Genomic DNA, 19,049 nt, shown 5'->3' with positions numbered 1-19,049 from the left:
AACAACAACAACAACAATAATAGGATTTATTTATATGCCGCCCAGTCACTGGGAATCCGGGCGGTTTACAACAGAGGGGATAATAGATGATTCCTTGCCCTCAGGCTTACAATCTAAAAAGACACGACACAAAAGGAGAAGGGAATGGTGAGGGGGAGATCAGGTCCAGCATTCTTCTCTCCCTCTGAGGCCTGGACCAAGGCAGATGGATTGGAGGGAGGGCTTTTTTTCTTAATTGAGGCTGGGCCCGATGGCGTTGGGCCTGTTGTTCCCCCTCTCTTATTTTTCTCTCTCTCTACCCCTCCTCCATTCTAATTTCCCCCCATCCTCACTTTTGTGGGCCATATGTTTTGATGGAGGTTGACTGAAGCTATTAAGCTTAGTTTTCTTGAGAAGAATAAGAAGAAGAGGTTTTAAGGCTTTGTCAAAGAGGACCAGCAAGGCCTGGATTCTAATTGTTTGAAGATGTTCTTTGATGATTCATTAGTCTCAGGCTACACACAATTCCTCCCTAAACCTTTGCTGCAAACATTTCATGTGTGCCATATAAAACAAAGACATATGACAAAATGAATCAATGCAAAACACTTTATTAGCTTCAGAGTGTAAGGTGAAAAGATTTAAATCAACAAATGTTACTGTAAGATGGGTTCTGAGAATAGTGGGATTGTTAAAGATATGAACTTTTAAACTGAAGATGCCACAAATTGTTCTTGGAATGCCCTGGCACTGATCTTTCCAGATCACATTTCTTCAGTTGTGCCCCCCCTCCCCCCAAATAATAAAATAAAATACAAAATAATTAAAAATTAAAAATTCTACATATATTTAGAGGCATATGTTTTGCATATACTCAGTTTTGATTAATAATTTTCTATCCTAAAGCCACCAGATCCCATCTGATCTTGGAAGCTAAGCTGGGTCAGCCCTCGTTAGTACTTGGATGGGAGACCACCAAGGACAATCAAGTGCTGTAGGCTATATCTCAGGGAAAGGAACAGGAAATCACTTCTGAGTATTCCTTGCCTAAGAAAATCTTATGAAATTCATAGGGCTGCCATAGGTTGACTTGAAAGGACATACACAGACATGCCCTTGATTCACTCTGTCATCTTTATTTCCAGCTATTTAATGCAGTTAGTGTCCATTGCAGAGGAAAAATCATTCCGTAATATTGTTTAACATCACTACTCATTAACTTTTAACCATTTTTTTTTGAGAGATTAGTGGAAAGATGTGTTTGGAAGGAGAATGAAAGGGAGATCTGGATCAGTTATAATTTAACTGAGATGGATGTAAGACGAGATCCCATTCTTTGGACACCATTCCCAAACCTGACCATTTTACATGTATTCTAAACCCACCATCCCCAGGAGTAATTATATTTTGAGCTTCATAGTCCATCTGAAACAGAAAGGCCAAGTTTGATGAATACAACTTTACAATGGCAAAAAGAGCACTTTTGAAGGTGCCAATAACAAAATGTTTTTCTAGAAGTTAATGGTGACAGTCTATACACCCTTCTTCAAACCCCACAGCCTGTTTTGAAAACTGATACTTTAAACAACCCCCATGTTAATTCAATGAATTAAATAGTTTCGGTTATTATCATCAATATCAATAAATTAAGTTGCCCAATCGCTACTGTTTAACACTCAGCTCTGGTGTGTATAGCATCACAGTTTTAATGGTGCTTTCAAGATGGAAATCTTTAGGGGTTTATTAATTATGTCCAAATACTTTTCTGTGCTTAGCAAATGAATTACACCTTCTTGGAAAACAAAGTAACCAGAGTCTCCCCTCAGTTGACAATTCCATCTTCAAACTTTTTGATAATTGCAGAAAATGCAACACAGAAAGATGTCTTTATTGTTTATTTAATATAGAATACTTAACAGTGAACAGATTGTCTTGCTATTAAAACATATGTTGTCTGCTCTTTAACATGTTTCTGTAATAATCTTTACAAAAATGTTTACAAAAGTAAGAAACTGTTATACAGTGAATTATGTTAAAATGCTTAGCAAACTGCAATTTAACTGAAAGCATTACAAAGGTATGGTTCATAAAAATTAATGCAATGGTTTATGTAGCCCTAATATCCATTCATAGTGTGCTAAATGGTTTGTGATTAATAGACTCTTATCACTGCCCTAAACATATTACATAGTAATAAGTCCCATTGATTTCAACTAATGGAACTAAACTTCCATGGAAATATATTAAGGATCAGGATATCAGCAGTTGAAATTACATATTAGTTGCTCCTCTTACGACAGAGAATAGTAGCACCTTTTTATTCACCAAAGTCAGTCCTAAGGCAGTTCACATTGTGTATTATATTTCTTGTTGCAAACTAAAAATAAATCTGAATGGGAAAACGGGATACGAGCATAAAAAGAGAAACCTTTCTGTCCCAGAAAGAAATGCTCAAGGGAATTTCAGGCTGCACACAGTTTTAAAACATCCCTGCCTTGTTTTGTTGCATTGTCTTGAGTATAAAAGATTGTGTTGGTACAGTTACTTTATAAAGATCTCTGCATGAGGTCACAGTCAGGGAGATATTTTAATTACACTTTTATTTTTTATTTATTAATTTATACCTCATCCTTCTAAAGGTTACTTAGACACTTTAAAAAAGTTAAGATGTTTGCCATTAATGTTTTAACACATTTAATTTCCCTAATGAATTAAAGTATATCATTCTAGGAAACTGTTAATTATTAACCAACAAAAGATAACAGTGCAATAATATGTCACATCAGCACCAGTTACTTTGAAATAAACTCACAACTTGCTTTACTCTCTGATGGTATGGGGCAGCTTTATTAGAAGCAAAAATAATTCAGAAAACAGAATCCTTGATTATTCAGGGACTCTAGACTCACCTGTATTTCCTGCTGTAATAAATTATCAGTTACGTTATTATTTCTTAGATTTAGAGGTATGTGAAGTTTTCCCAATTTGTGATAGCAAATATGGATACAAAAGTACAAAGAGGAATGTGAAAGAGAGAATGGAAATCTGTTCATGTAAACAGAGTTGTTAAAGCAATAATACTTAAGTATTGTAGTTTATTTTTATATAGTTTATATTTACAGGGCTGGTTAGCTAAAATTGTGGAGTCAAATAAACATGGAGGTGGCAACTGTATTGCATTTCTTGTCATGCTCCCTCTACCTTTAATGCCTCCTGTAAGCCTTTTGTTAGCATCAAGGGCCTGTACATGAGTATTGATGTCCCCAGGCCTCTTTTATTTGAGTGCGAGCCTTCGTTTGTCCAAATTGATGCTAACCACTGGGGGCCAAAATTACGGATATTGGTATGACCAATGGATAAGTCAATGTCAAAACTTAGGGACATATAACAAAGGATCTAAAGGATGAAGCAAAGGAAAACAATACCAAAGAACTTAGAAAATTCCAGCTGGCATAACTGTTTGTGTTCACACCAAAGGCTAGATGGATGAGGGAGTAAAGGGGGAGGGGGTCAGTGCTTCCAGGACAGATTACACTCTTGCCTTTCACCAGGGGATGGTTCCTTTTTTATATAAGAGTTAAAGTACAGTGTACTTCCATTGACCAATGTATAAGGAGACTTAGGGCTTTGGGTTCAATTTTTTGATTAAAATTTCTAGACTTATACATGAATATATACAGTATGTATATGTGTAGCACCTCTTGGCAGTAAGGTTGAATGTGGAGTAACTAAGGATGGGAGTCAAGAGGGCACACCTTTGTGGAATGGCGTATTGAGAAAGTACAATAACCCTTCCATATTAATTGTTTCAATAAGTAAGGGGGAATTGTTTGTCCCTTGCAATAACCCTGTGCATCAAGGCAAACCTATCATCCCTGTTCTGCTGGTGAACGGCTAGGGAAGTAGCTTGCCTGAGGCCACCTAATGAGTGAAATCTGGTCTGAAGCTCCATCTTTTAACTAAAGCACCACATCTGTTTAGGAGACAAATTTGAATCAGCAACCTCTGCAACAAATTTAGACATTTCTGTGCAAACAGATTCAGGCATGTGGGAAAACACAACAAGCTGAGCTGAAAACTACAGCTGAAATCTTGCATCAGGAGACACAGCTACAGAGATATATCCACATCTCTGATGCTACCCTGCAAAACCTACATTTTCAGCCTATTTCAGTGTGTCCTTCTAGCAGAGAGTTGAATAAATCTCTGCTCATACCTCTGTTCTCTGGCAACATGAAAATGAACATGCAGTGGGTGCACTGCTTAAAAGGTAGGTTTTGGGAAGATTTTGGATCATTGCAATAACTGTAAAAGTGAATTGTGATGGTGTGAATTGGACTTACCGCCATCACAATTCATAAACAGGGTGCCATCTGATAACTGCAAAGAAAAGCTACTATAGGATACTGGGATTTATACTGAAGCTTCACTTTTGGGTTTGAATGAGAAAACAGTAGCTCAAATTTGAAAGAATTTTATGTTAGACAAAATTTGTTCTGCAGTCCTTTGACAATAGTTCAAGGTGGTATACCTTCCACAAAAATATTGTAGTTCTTACAACTAAAGTAATTGCCCATATGATAATGTATAGTTCAAGCTCAGCATGTGGTTCGTTACCCACATACTTTCAGGAGGTGTCTTTCCCTTCATCTGGGTCAGAAGTAGAAATTATGTGCTTCTTCCAGCATCCAGCATCATTTGTTATGCTGGCTAGAGTTGCTGGGTGTTGCTGTCCAACATCATCTGGAAGGCCACATAATTCCCACTTGTGCTTTGCACCATCGAAAAGTGAGATAACCAGAGACAATAAACTGTTGGCCATCATAGTGAAACATCTAAATGAAAAACATGGATATCTGAATGGGCCGTTCTCGGGAAGTATGTGCTGGATATCATTAAGTTCCCCTGAAAAGCAGTAAGGTTTATGAGTTTCCTTCTGTACCTTTGCTTTCAGTGTGATTTAAACATAGATAATCCTTTGTAAAGTCTGCATCCAAACATTGATTTCAAAGTTGCTTCCAATATCATGTATAGGTGAGGTAAACACAACTGTAATTTTTTGTTTTATGACATTTAGAAAATGCATAGTTAGCGCACTTTTATATACCTTCTCCTGGCTGGCTTCCCGACCAGATTCCCCTTGCTGACACCATAAAATGGGTTTTAATACTATTTTCCACACTGTGCAAAATTCTGCGTGGAAGCTGATAGATACAAAAATAGCCAGAGAAAGCAAGCTTCCATGAAATCAAGAGAAAACCTAATATTTGCCAAGGACTAACAAACAGACGTATTTGCATTCAGCTTTGAAGTAATTTTACTTACTCTTTTCCATGCAAGCATTCTCTGAAGATGCCAGCCACAGATGCTGGCAAAACATCAGGAAGAAAACTTCTAGAACATGGCCACATAGCCCAAAAAACCCACAAAAAACTAAGGATTATATTTCTCAAAAGTATAGGTCCAGCTTTTATTTAAAATCAGTAATGCAATTGAAATGATGCTAGCATTACATATATGGTACCGAGAGAGAGAGAGAGAGAGAGAGAGAGAGAGAGAGAGAGAGAGAGAGGACAGAATAGACTAGAATAGAACAGAACAGAAAAGAGAACTTGCACTCTACCTTCTTAAGGCAATCACTTCCATAGATTCTTGCTACATGGAAAAAAATGGAATGGGGAGGTGCTTTTAGGAAAAAAACCAAGCTACTCAAGATGCATGAAAAATTTAAAGAATCCTAGGAACATCTGCCTTTCATTTCAGTTGAAATGTCAGATCCTATCTTTAACAGCTGTAATGCTGTCATCAGTAAATCTATTCATTTAGCATAAATATTATGTCAACATATTCCAAAATGCCATATAAATTAATGTATCAGTAACTACAGAGGAATGTATAAAAGCTTTAGGAGCCACACTGTTGTCTGAAGAGGTCTCCGTTTTGCTTTATTGATTTCTCTTTGTCATATGGATATATTTATTGTTTTTATTCATAAACATGGGTGCTATGGTTGCCTAGATAGAGGGTACAGTAATTGGGGAAGTTAAATTACTTAGACCAAAAATGATGTTTCACCTAAATCTGTGGCTGGCATCTTCAGAGAATGCTGGCATGGAAGTGAGGGGGTATATATACTGTCTGGCCCTTGGTTGAGAGACAGTGATTTACATGTTCATGTGTTGGACTATTATGGAATGGCAAGGCCTCAGGGTGGGAGGATATGCGAGGAGGATTTGTATCTTTTTAATAAGTGACAACAATTAAATATATTTAGGTCAATGCCTTTGCCCTGACAAATATATAAATCTGGACAATTGCTTTATCTGATTTTCACACTTCAACTGAAAATGACTTGGAAAATTACTGGCAGGGGGTTGGACTGGATGGCCCTTGTGGTCTCTTCCAATTCTACGATTCTATGATTCTGTGAACAGAAATGGCACTTCTTTCCTTAGAATCATAGAAATATAGAGCTGGAAGAGACTTCAAGGGCCATCAAGCATGCAGGAATACACAATCAAAACACCCCTGACAGATGGGTAAAATGCAATCTGTGGGCTACATGCAGTAACCAGATGTGTTTTTTCTTGGGTGGAGCCCCTCAAAGCCCATACACCTCCATATTTTTCCAGCCACTTTGTCACTGCTCCTGGAGGTCTCCAGAAGTGCCATTTTGCCTTTAAACCCCTCTCTGGAGGACACTCAGGCAAACCCAAGCAGTACCACCAGAAGAGATTTCCAGTTGCTATCTGTGACCCAAAGATGGGATCGTATGAACTACCAAGGGGCTGCAACGGTAAAAATGGCTGCTGGACTCTCCAGAGTTACTTACTCCTCCACAGTTACCCATTCCTGATTTAAAATTTAATTCCCGTGCATATTTTGCCACTGTTACAACATTATCTGCTAGTTATGAAATTTAACAGTTCCCTTGATTTCAGTGGTTTTGGTTCAGCCCTACAAATCATGTTGGAAGGAACAGATCCCAATTATAACAATGTTTGAGGAGTGTGTGCAGCCTGCTGAGACATCTGTACTGAAAGATGGTTCAGGAGTGCTTGAGGAGCATAAAGATGGCTTCCTTCCTTGGAAAATTTGATTATGGCAGAACAATATTTACTACAGTGCTCTACACTGTAATAAACATTCAATATAAATTAATAATTTACAAGTACCTGAGCAAGGACACAACCCACCTTCACACAGCATAGCACCAAAGGCAGTAGCCCAGAGTTTTTAAAAATAATGGGATTTTGAACATTAAAAATTCTACCCATTGATATAAAAATATGGATCTCCAACTAGAGTTGAAAATAGTGCAAACTTCTGTCTTCACTTTCCAGGATAAAATTGGTGTGTTCCATTTTGTCATTGCATACAGGTGGCATTGCAGGATCTAGGCACATGAAGTGGACGTATTGGTACAGGCCTGTTTAATAAAAAAGAATGGATTAATAAGACACACACAAAAGATAAGACAGCAAATACCGTGATACATAGGCGGGATATAGACCGCCCATTTGGGCCGGTCTGGCCCTGCCCCTTTCCCCGCCGGAGTGGGGCCTCAGTAGCTAGAACGGCAGCCGCTGAGGCCCCGATCCGCCGCTTTTCGGGCTACGGGGAAGCGGCAAAACGCCGCTTCCCCGCAGCCAGAAAAGGGGTGTCCCTGGGGCTTCAAGCGGGGAGCAGAGAAAGGGGCCGCTTGGCCCCTTTCTCGTTTAGTCCGCTGGGCGCAGCCGTCTGAAGGCTGCGCCCAGCAGACTAAACCTGGAAGGAGCTCCGAAATGGAGCTCCTTCCTGCTCCGTGTCCAGGGCGCACTAAGCGCCCTGGCGCGGAGCTACTACGTCATGGACGCGCCGCCCCGTCTAGAGGCGGCGCGGCCATGACGTACTCACGGCGGTGGCCGTGCGGAAGGGCCGCCGCCGTTTAGTGCGTGTTCGCCATGCACTAGGGTTAGGGCGGTGCGGAAGCACTGCCCTTTCGTAACCCTAGTGCGTGGCGAACACGCACTAAACTGCCGGTGTGTAACCGGCCATAGACTAACTGATTTCTTTTGAGTATTTTTAAGAAAGGGCTTGCCTCACAATATAAAGGTAGATGCAATTCTTATAGGTGGTGTGCAAAACATGAATACAGAACTTTCAGCTATGCACTGTTGTTGTTGTTATGTGCCTACAAGTCTTTTCTAACTTATGACAGTCCTTTGGTGAACCTATCATGAGTTTTCTTGACAAGACTTGTTCAGAGGGGTCTGCCTTTATCTTGTTCTGAAGTTCAGAGAGTGTGACGTGCTCAAGGTCACCCATTGTGTTTCCATGGCTGAGCAGGGATGTGAACCCTGATTTCCAGAGTCATAGTCCAGTTCGCTAAACATTTGCTGGAGTATCAGAGCATTAAAGCTGAACACTTAATGCACTAGCAAGGATGCACATTTCAGTAGTAATGTGGAATCTAAGGTTGGCAAAAGCTTGCATGCTTTTTTCTTCTGCTTCCAGATTCTGTGTTCTTTCCTGACTATAGAATGTATGGTAATAGCCTACTGCCGCAGTTTGCAGCGTGACTGTGAGACCAGTAAGTGAGAAGCCAAAGACATCTCAAGTGGTAACAAATTATTCTTATAATGAAACACCCCAAATCCTACTTTAAAACCCAGAAACAATATCACTTTTCATTTCATTTTAATTTTTAGTTTACATGTACAGAGGTGATAATAAGATCTGAGACAAAATCTCTGGAAAACCAAAGAGAGGCCAGTAAACCAAGTATCTCAAATTTAAGATATTGGAATGCTTACAGAGTTATAGAATTTGCTATCCTGTTTTTTAAATACAAACACCTGTTGATGAAAATTCCTGTTAGTTTTTAAAATACAAACACTGGTTGATGAAAATTCATTCTAATTTAGAACACTTTTTGTGTGTGGAGATGTTATTTTGTCTAACCCAGTGATGGCGAACCTTATGGCACGCGTGCCAGAGGGGGCATCCAAAGCCCTTTCTGTTGGCACGCCCACCATTGCTCCAGTTTGTTGTGGTTCTCCTGTCCTCCAGTTACTCTTTTCCCCTTCCATTAATTGTTCATTAATTGTTCAAAAGCATGCCAAGTGTAAATTTTGACCTTTCAATAAAAAGCTGTTTGCATTGTGTTTTTCTTTTAAGATAAAAGATGTGAATGTAACTAAAACCTCAGTATTCAGGTCAAATTGCCATGTTGGCACTTTGCAATAAAGAAGTGGGTTTTGGGTTGCAGTTTGGGCACTCAGGCTCTAAAAGGTTCACCATCACTAGTCTAACCATTCCCACCCAAACATCCTACTCTAGAAGATATTCTGCAGTATTTAAGAAAAACACGAGTTTTCATAATTGAACAACTAATCTAACCTGAGTGGAGCAAGTTGATGCACAGGTTTCAGAAACTCATGCCCTGCTCTGGAGGAATTGTTAAAGTGGGCAGTTTTGCTTTTGTGAGGATCAGCTGGCAAAGGCTTTCGAGGAGGACTTGGCTTGCAAGATTCCTGTAATATGAAACAAAATCTTAGGATTTCTATAAAAAGGAATTACACTGTCATTAATTTTATAAATTTGTTATAAAAATGTTAGCAAATAAGGCAAGGTTGGTGAAGTAGAGTACTTGATATGGCCAAAAACTATATAAAGATTGATACTAAAAATTCTGGACTATTTTGTGGCTAATAGTGTTACACCTTACGACACTTGAAGCTCGGCCATAATAGTGAAGTTATATCTTTTGGCTTGTGTGTAATGCTTCAGTAATAAAAAGATAATTTGTCTTCTCCAAAACTCTCAAAACCTGTTTCTTAATTGAAACAAACATTCACATTATATGGGTCCACTACTTCTATTTGTATTTATTTTATTTGTATATTTATGTACGGTAAATTATATTTTACATTTCTCCCAAAAGGATTAAATGAATGAAAATAAGGTAGTAAGTAAGCAAAAGTATAAAAATTAAATGGGGGATCTTTGAAAGTTCCAAACAAAACCAAAAACATTTTTCTTAGGAAAAGTTCCAAAAAAACCTCTTCAAGCAAATGTGTAGTATTTTTTTAAAGCTGCACAAATTGGCCATTCAAAAAGATAATGCATTGTGTCTGCTAATAAATATGTTGAAAGCAAAGCGGGAAATAGCTACATTTGTCTTTAGGAACATCATTTGGCTGTCTCAAATTTACAATTTTAACTATAGATTTTTAATCTCTTCCCTTTGGTGACATATGGGGTGGTTCACACAGACCAAATAAAGCAGCTTCAAACCGCTTATCATGATGTTTAAGGTGAAACCCAGTAGAAAGCAAAATGAAGCCACAGTCTGGAACTCAAACCCAGACCAACAAGAACCAAAGAAGCTCTGATACTCTGATTTAATGTGGAAAATGTGCATCATTGTACTGGCATATAAACAGCCTGGTGCCAGTATGGGACTCCAGCAAAGCAAAAACTTGAAAGTATGTCAAACACTGCAGGTCACCAATAATGCAATGGATGCAATTACAATCTACACAAACCAGACAGTCCAACAGGGGAACATTGGATGAAGGGGGCATGTATGGTGGGCCTTCATGATTGTGCTTTGCCGTTGTATCACTGGGCACACTGATGCACCAATGCACCATACAAATGGTGCATTGCATGTCCAACTGTGTGGCTGATCATACCAGTGGGTGTCCAATGGAATGGGATTTGGGTAGGAAGAAGGAGGCAATTGGAGGTTGCATGCTATGTGTTAGTGTAATGGTGAACAGGCATGATGGGGAGGTGACAAGAAACCAACAACCGTGCAGTGCAGCTGCGTGTGGTATGGACAGTCTGTGGGTGTTCAGCCTGCCTTGGGAGCGGGCCATGCAAACAGCGGGGTTTCGACCCGCTTTCAGAAAATCCAGGATTAAGCTGCTTTTTCTTGCCCATCTGCTCTGGCCCCTAGACGTAACAAATTATATAGCAAACATATCGCACAGCTGCTATGCCAAGGCTATTAGAATGTGTCCATTATAATCATTTATTCATTCGTTAGTTATACATTATATCAAATGAACACAAAGAGCATGCATGACTCTTCTTTATCTGTTCTCTTTCCTCACAACAACCCTCTGAAGCTGAGAGAGAGAGAATGGCTATCCCAAGGTCACTGAATTTCAAGCTGACTGGTAAACTGAACCTGGATGAAATCCAAGGCAAATACTAACCAGCACAGCAAATTGGCCCTCATCTTAAATGAATGATTAGGCAATCTGCAATAAGTTTGTCAGTCACTACATCTAGGGAAGAAAAGCTGGCAATAAAATATCCATTAATAAAAGGAAAAAAGATCAGCCTCTACATCATTTCTTCAGACGGACATTGCAAGTAAAACTGAAACTCAAACACATGGAGAAGAAATATTCCTGAAAGATTATGTAAGGTTATAAATTATGATTCTCTATTTTTTGTAGCTCCTAGCAATAACAGATATGGTGGAGGGGGAACTTTCAGTCTGTTTTGTTGGAAGGGGAATTGTGCTCAGTTTCATTATGTCATTGTAACTTGGGGGTTTTCTGTTAGTACAGCATTTCTGAAAATGGAAAGATAACCTGAAACCCAGTATTATTGAGACAGCAATTAGAGGGAAAATACACTTTTAGCTCCAGAAACGTTTTGTTTTAACTGCCTGCAGGTCTGCAAAAAAATGTGAATTGTGTCCCTCTCTGTGCTCCCATGCATGAAAATAACATTACACATGGTTATTTGATCTGTTTTTGTGTACAAGATCAAGGCATGGCAGGCAACCTTTTATTATTGGATGTCGACATCAGTGAACAAAAAGAGAACAGCTGTACCTCAGTTAATGTGCTCTGAGCCATTACTTCTTTAACAGAAAATTTGGTGCCAGAAGTAGAAATAACACTGAAAGAATATACCTGTAGATAGGTTTCTAAACTACAAGAAAGAAGAACAGTCCAACATGCCTCAGCAAAGGGTATCAGCAGCTTCCCTTATTCCTTGTGGAATAAACACACATGCACATAAACATTATGAACAGTCTTCAGATACTAAATTGAATTTGAATTTGAAAGACAATAGATACAGAAAGAGATCTAAGTGGTTGAGCAGATGGAGGGGAAAATCTGGGTTGCCTCTGGACTTTCCCAAATGGGGGGGGGGGGGGACCTGCTGTCCACACAGCCCATGCCCCAATGGGCCAAACACCCATGGAGAGTACACACTACAGCCACACTGCTCAATTTTTTTTTCCACCTCCTCCCAATGCATGTACGCCACTACACACATGAACACTGCTGATTACCTCCTTCATCCCATCCAGATGCCATCCCGTTGGATGCCCTGTGTGACCGGCCACACCATTGGATAAGGTACAGTGCATTGGTGTGCCCGGTGACACACTGGCAAGCACAATCATGGAGGCCCCCCATACATGTCCCCCTTTCCCCTTCAGCCCATGTTGGACTGTCTAGTTTGCGAATGGCTTTATTACATCTATTGCATTATTGGCGACCTGCTGTGTTTATTGTAATTCTGCATCATGAGATGTGTAACAGCTCAATGGTGTGATGGGTCGATGGTGCAGCTGACCACTTGTATGTCTGTAGGGTTGACAAAAGGAAAAAAAAACTGTATGGCAAGCAAGGGTGCTGGCAGTTGCATCTCACCAGGCCCAGGCTGCATGCTCCAGACCATTTCTGTAAGCTGCCTGGGCCTTTCTGCATTCCCATACTTGCATCATACTGTTTATATATTGGTGCAATAATGTATACTTTCGGCATTAAAGCACACAAATGGTCATTATTTTGCTCTGATTTTTTGCCCCAGAGGCAGCTTCATCCCAATTTCCTCCTGTTTCGGTCTTGTGCATCACATAAACAGATAGGTCTCTAGTCAGGTTGAAGCCCTTCTTTTTGCCAGTGTGGACAACCCCTTAGAGTATCTAGTTTCTTTTGCATCTTTAAAAAAAACAAACCACCACCTGATTCAATGTGTGCCTATATAAACTTTGGCATTGAATTCAAAAGACTAATGGTTAAGTTGTTTTGCATCAATATTTTTCCCTATGTTGTTCCTGCTTTCTTTTAAGCATTAATGGGGAGCTGGAGATGAGACTTCATTACTTCACAAATCAGAGGGATGTTTCCTTTTCCTTGTGGTTTTTTCATGGAGGATTTGAAGATCATTCACATGCTAAAGATGATACATACATCTTAAAACAGCTATATAAATAAGAGGTCACATATAATAACATTAATGAAGCATTGCAGGGAGATAGTCATGTTTAGGATGTGGAGAGAAAGCCATAATTATAATGCATTCTCTGAAGATGCCAGCCACAGATGCTGGTGAAACGTCAGGAAGAAACTCTTCTAGAACATGGCCACATAGCTCGAAGACCCCACAAAAAACTATTCAACTTATGTGAAGCCGAAGGCTTTCATGGCCAGCATCCATATTTTTTGTGGGTTTTTTCAGGCTATGTAGCCAAGAAGAAACTCTTCTAGAAGATGGCCACATAGCCCCAAAAACCCCGCAAAAACTATTCAAGTTATGTTTGAATAGCTAGTCATTACTTCTTGATATGGTTCTAGGGAAACTAAAGGTATAGCAGAATTAAAAATAATATACCTGTTCATGTCTTGAGGAAGGAGTAGCAGGCAGCAACTTCCTATGAACAGAATGCTGACAAGATAACTCGCAAAGGGGAGGCAAGACACGCTCTGGTGGGCTTGATCGTCCTATATCCTGGGTCTTTACAGGCTTACTAATGTCACCTATCTGATATCTTAGCATCCTTTGTGGATCGTTTCTCTGTAGATGCATAAAACATTAGTAAATAAAAAAATAGTAATTTGAGCATTTTCAGGTTCCAGAGATTTCAATGAAGGGTGGGGATGGGGGAGCAGGTAGCACACCCATAAGAACAAGATTAACTCTCCCACTGAAGTCAGTGTCATCAAAAATACTTGGCTGGATTGTGCATATATACTTCTCTTCAGACATATCTTATAATTAATGAGTGTAAACATTACTGCTTTCAAGGTCGTCTTGAATTGGCTCTTATTTCCCTTTTAATGTGCTACTTTACCATTTCTGAAGCCAAAGAACAACCAATTAACAGCTTCCAGAAGCTTACTCAAACACTAATCCTTGGATGCTTGGAAAACATTGCTTCTGTATGAGATGGCTGGCTGCACTCCAGAGACTAAATGCATTCATTTCTTTTTATTATTTGAAGTCTCCATCTGTCTAGAACTAGGCAAGAATGAAAAACACACACATTGGGCTTGCATTTTAATGTAAGATTGCCCAATTCTCACCTCTTGAAACCAGATATTAATAAAATATGGAAAAATGCATATGCTTTGTCATTGAAAAAAAATCATATAAAATATGTATTATCTGAAATGTGCACACATATAAGTGTACCCCTTATTAAAAATGTGGAAAATCCATACAATCCATGAAGAGATTGAGGGAACAGTTTGCCATCTTTATGCAGACACAAGTTAGAACAAGCTTGTCAGTGGGCGAGCGAAAACCAAGAACCTCTAGGAGCTCTATTTTGATATACTCACTCAACCCTAACTAGAAGTTGGATACTAAAGTGATTTTTTGATGGCTAGGTTAGTTTGCTTCTATTTCACCAATTAATAATAATGCTCTCAAAATTACACTCTTTCATGCTGTTATCCCTGAGAAAAACATTTAAGATGATGGGAATACATGCCAGATTTTATAAATGGTAATTAAGCTGTGCTAGAACTCACCTTATTAGTGTACAAGTTCTGCGGCTTCTGGACTAGATTTTTACTGAGAATTGTGGGGAAATGATTAGGTTCAAATGAACTGGAAGGCCTTGCTGGAGTCACAGACCTGCAATACAAGTACGTACATTATTTTTAAAATGTCATTTCAGAGTTGTACTTTGACAAAGCACTTGTTTATCATTACTTTCTTTAGTAAATAGTGGAAATAAATTTCACCTAAGGCACTTGCAAGAATAAAAATAAATATTGACTTTTTTATTGTTTAGAGCCACTAGTCTGTTTAATTAGCTCTTGCAATTTGTGGAAATGCTATTTTAACAGCACCCACGAGATGTTTCTAACAAAGTTGGTGTTGAAGCTGTAATGACCTTAGCTGTGGAGACTGCGGTTCATTCAGTAGACTAGAAAGAAAAGGCTATGTCTATCTTTCAATAGTTCAAGCAAGCCAGAATGAGGGCAAACTTTTCCTTAGTTTTAATTGCTTGTCAACAAAGCAAAATAACAAGAACAACAACAACACATTTGGGACATGTCTGTGGTCAAAGCTCTGTACAAAGCTCTGTGGTCTTAATTCAGTGCATGAATCATCCTTGGAAATGGCAGGTATTTGTTCATTTTTCCTATATCTATATGTATATGTGCATCGATTCTGACTTTCTAATTCATATGGGCTGCTAAAGCTGGCTCATAATATTACAATATCACAATGAAATATTATCAAACACACACACATATGTGCAAACATGTCAAAGACAGGCACAACAGTTAAAACACACTCTTCCAGTAGTATCAATATAGCAGGCTAAAATCCTGATGAAATGAAAGTCTCCACTTGTTCGCAGAATCCATACAGAGGAGAGATCACCAAGTTCCATAGAGCAGGGTGTTCCATAATAATGAAATGTCCATCAAGAAGGCATTGTTTCTTAGCCAAACCAACTATTTTTCCATTATAGGTGGGGCACAGAGAAGAGCCTCTCTATTTCATCTTAATAGCCACAAGACTAGTTTGGGATAAAGTGAATCCTTAGGTATTTTGCAACCATGTTGTTTAACAGTTCAGAGGAAAGGAATACTTTGCACTGCAACCAGAAATAAACTGGGAACCAGTTGTAGGTATTAGTTAGTAAATAGAATATAGTCTCATGGAAGATGAAATCTTTGTCACTGTATTTTGAACCAAATGAAATTTCCAGTTATTCTTTAAAAGACAGTCTCAAGTTGAGTCCACTGAAGTAACCCAATCTGCCTATAACTAAGGCCTGTGTAACAGTAACCAGTGACTTTCTAAGAAAAAGATACAGTTGACATACATGCTTAATCAGCCAAAGGCACCCAAAAGCACTACCGCCTCTTGAATATCTAGGTGCAAGGATATCCAGGAACACCCCAGGCCATGAACCTGGTTCTTCAAGGGGAGAACTATCCTATTCAATGAAGGCTGATGGTGACAGGATGTATAAATTATCTTAAATTTTTAAAATGTAAAGCTACCAAGGATGCTCTTGATGTTTTTTTTTAAACTGGTGCCTAGTATTAGATGAAAGTGGAATAAAAATCAAAGCTAACTGTCACCAGTGTAATGATGACAACGCACTCCAAGGAAGCTAATATTTGCATTGGAATGAATTCCCTCATTGACACTGTGGCAGATTCGTTTCTTCTTCCGGAAAAGTGAATACCTCGGGAAAAATATTCAGAGGAAGGATTTTCCCCAGGACTACAGTAAAGAATTTTCCTCATCAATGTATGGTCTGATTACATTAATTATCATGGTCCCTCCAGTTTGATATAATTTGCATTTAAAAAAAATGCTGCCCATTAGATGCAAAGACACATTCAACTGCATCTTCAGTTTGGACATGTGTGCTTTGATGGTTGGATTCTTCACTGTATGAAGAATCCAACCATCTGCTGCCTAAGAACCTTTCCCTGAGTTTCTGTGCTGGAGACTTCAACAGATGTTCCATCCTTTTTCCTTCATAGGTAGGAATAACAAAGAAGAAATAAAGGAGGGTTGAAGACCGAAAACAATAATGTCTAGGTCCCCTGAAAACATCAGTGAATGCGGCATTCTGAGACCCTGAAAAAAGCAATTAAAAGTAACTCTTTTACTCTAATATGGATGCCACCTATTCACCTTGATTTAAGTAAAAGCATGGCGAGAGTGCATTTTATTTACTATATCATTATTTATTGAATAAGCTAAAAGCTTTGTTTTAAATGAATAATATTAAAAGTAAAAAAACCAAACAAACAGATCACGGTGGATAACAGCGGAGGGGTAAGTGACTGCCTCATGGGTGGGCTGCACCAACATGCAAATCTCTAGAGATCCCAATTCCCAACCCCCCTTCTCTCTCTATATATTATATATTTTGAAATATTATTTGGGTGATTTTTTTATACTCGCCTGGCTCAAAATGGTTGCAAAACAGTTTAAAATGTTTTAAAGCCACGGGATGATGTATAATCACCCTGATTTTTTTTTTAAGTAGGTGCAACAACTTTAGGGGGATTCAAGGGAAGCACTTTGGGATTCCAAAGGTCACTTTGCTCAACCTGATGTAGAAAGTCATATTAATCCTGAAAAGTCTCCAATCTCCAACAGGTAGTGATATGTAGTTTCTACTGGTTTTTATTTTTAAAAGAGAAAAGCCATATAATGTACCTTAATTTCTCTATTGTAGTCTTCTTATTAATAAAGAACTGTTTGAGCAGGGTCTTCCTTTTGATGTACATAAGCAAACCGGCAAGTAGAAGGCACAGGGTGGTTATTAGCAGTCCTATTATCAAACTCCGGTTATCTGAAAACAAACAAGCAAACTCACAGTCCTTATGCATAGAGAGATTAAATGAAAGCTAGTCTTGATTTCCTGTTATTGGTTGCATATCTACTCAGCAGTCAAATATACATCTTTCTGTTTTAATTTATCCAGAAATGATACGTATTTCAAAAGGAGTGGCGTGGTTGGCATTCCCATATGTTTCCATCCTATGCTGCTGAAACAATGAGGAATGCATAAAGCATATGGGAATGTGGGACCACACAGAAGTCATGACAAAACTTCCACCATGACCTACAATCTAGCCTCTGGCAATACTGGCTCTTCTCACATGAGCCTACTCCTCCTATTTGTTTTCCACATTGCTACATTACTGAAGCAGAGTTGGGCAAGGCTATGGTGGAATTCAAGACCAGTCCATAACAAGTATTGGCTTTGTCTCTCAACCTTGGGAGAAGGCAATGGCAAACCTTCTCTGAACAAATCTTGCCAAGAAAACCCCATGACAGGTTCACCTTAAAGTTCTCCTAAGTCAGAAATGATTTGAAGGCACACAACACACATACACACCCTCCATCCTTATTCATGGCATTCCTTTTGGTATGAATTAAAGTAAGTATTTAATATCAATTTATATCACAGAGAGAGAGAGAGAGAGCATCTACATTGCAGAAACAATACAGTCTGATACCACTTTACCTACCATGGTGCCATCCTACAGAACCCTGGGATTTGTAATTTTATGAGGTACCAATACTTTTTGGCAGAGAAGGCTAAAGATCTTGTAAAACTACAAATCCCAGGATTCCATAGGATGGTGTTACAACACTTAAAGTGGTGTCAAATTGCATTATTTGTATAGTGTAAATGCACCGAGAGAGAGGATAAAATATATGCCAATAGCAGACTGAAATCATTTTCCTTAGGGCAAATCTGAAAAACATATTTCTAAAGGAGAAAACTAAACCTATTGGCTAGAATTGCTGGAAAGAATGAGAAACAACATTAAAAGGTGCATGCTTGAAAAAGGTGTACTGAGTGTATGGAACATGTAATAAAGCTTACTAGGTTACTAAAGAATATTTAATGCATTTGCTTTGTTTATCTCAGATAAATGTCCATCATTAAATTCTTCAGGAATCTAGTGTTCAGCTACTCAGGTCATAATTTAAGTGATTCTACTAAAAGTTCTTATTAAACCTAAATGTCAAGAGAGAATAATTAAGTCCAGTAGAAAATCCTATTGTGATTTGAACATATAAACAAACAAACCACAATCCTGTCAATGAAAAGTAATGGCAAACTGAGGACATGTCAATTTGAAAGGTAATTTTTTTATTTAAAAAACCAAAAACAAAATGAAGGCACCCACTTCTGAGTGTGACATACTAAATGGATTCATTTCTCCTTTTCTAACATCTCCATATAGGTAGAAAGCAGCACTTTCCGCCCCTATGGTAGATTTAATATTTTAATCCTAAATACATTTATTTGGAAGTAAGGGTTGCTT

The 19,049-nt window shown here is 38.7% G+C and overlaps 1 protein-coding gene across 1 annotated transcript in view; it reads right to left on the bottom strand.

Annotated features, from left to right (window-relative positions):
* Window positions 1-3,465: 3,465 nt before the first annotated feature.
* The window catches only part of ADAM12 (ADAM metallopeptidase domain 12), a 312,824-nt gene continuing 297,240 nt past the window's right edge, over window positions 3,466-19,049 (bottom strand). The window contains exons 14-18 of the mRNA XM_042459693.1: window positions 17,425-17,560; window positions 14,754-14,859; window positions 13,612-13,794; window positions 9,361-9,494; window positions 3,466-7,408 (exon numbers count right to left, since the gene is read on the bottom strand). Of these exons, the coding sequence (XP_042315627.1) occupies window positions 7,348-7,408; window positions 9,361-9,494; window positions 13,612-13,794; window positions 14,754-14,859; window positions 17,425-17,560 (620 nt within the window). The 3' untranslated portion in view covers window positions 3,466-7,347. The remainder of the gene's footprint in view (window positions 7,409-9,360; window positions 9,495-13,611; window positions 13,795-14,753; window positions 14,860-17,424; window positions 17,561-19,049) is intronic.

The sequence above is a fragment of the Sceloporus undulatus genome, chromosome 3 (genome assembly GCF_019175285.1).
Source record: "Sceloporus undulatus isolate JIND9_A2432 ecotype Alabama chromosome 3, SceUnd_v1.1, whole genome shotgun sequence".
NCBI lineage: Eukaryota > Metazoa > Chordata > Lepidosauria > Squamata > Phrynosomatidae > Sceloporus > Sceloporus undulatus.
The sequence above is the reverse complement of the archived record's forward strand: the minus strand, read 5'-3'. Positions and strand labels throughout refer to the sequence as shown.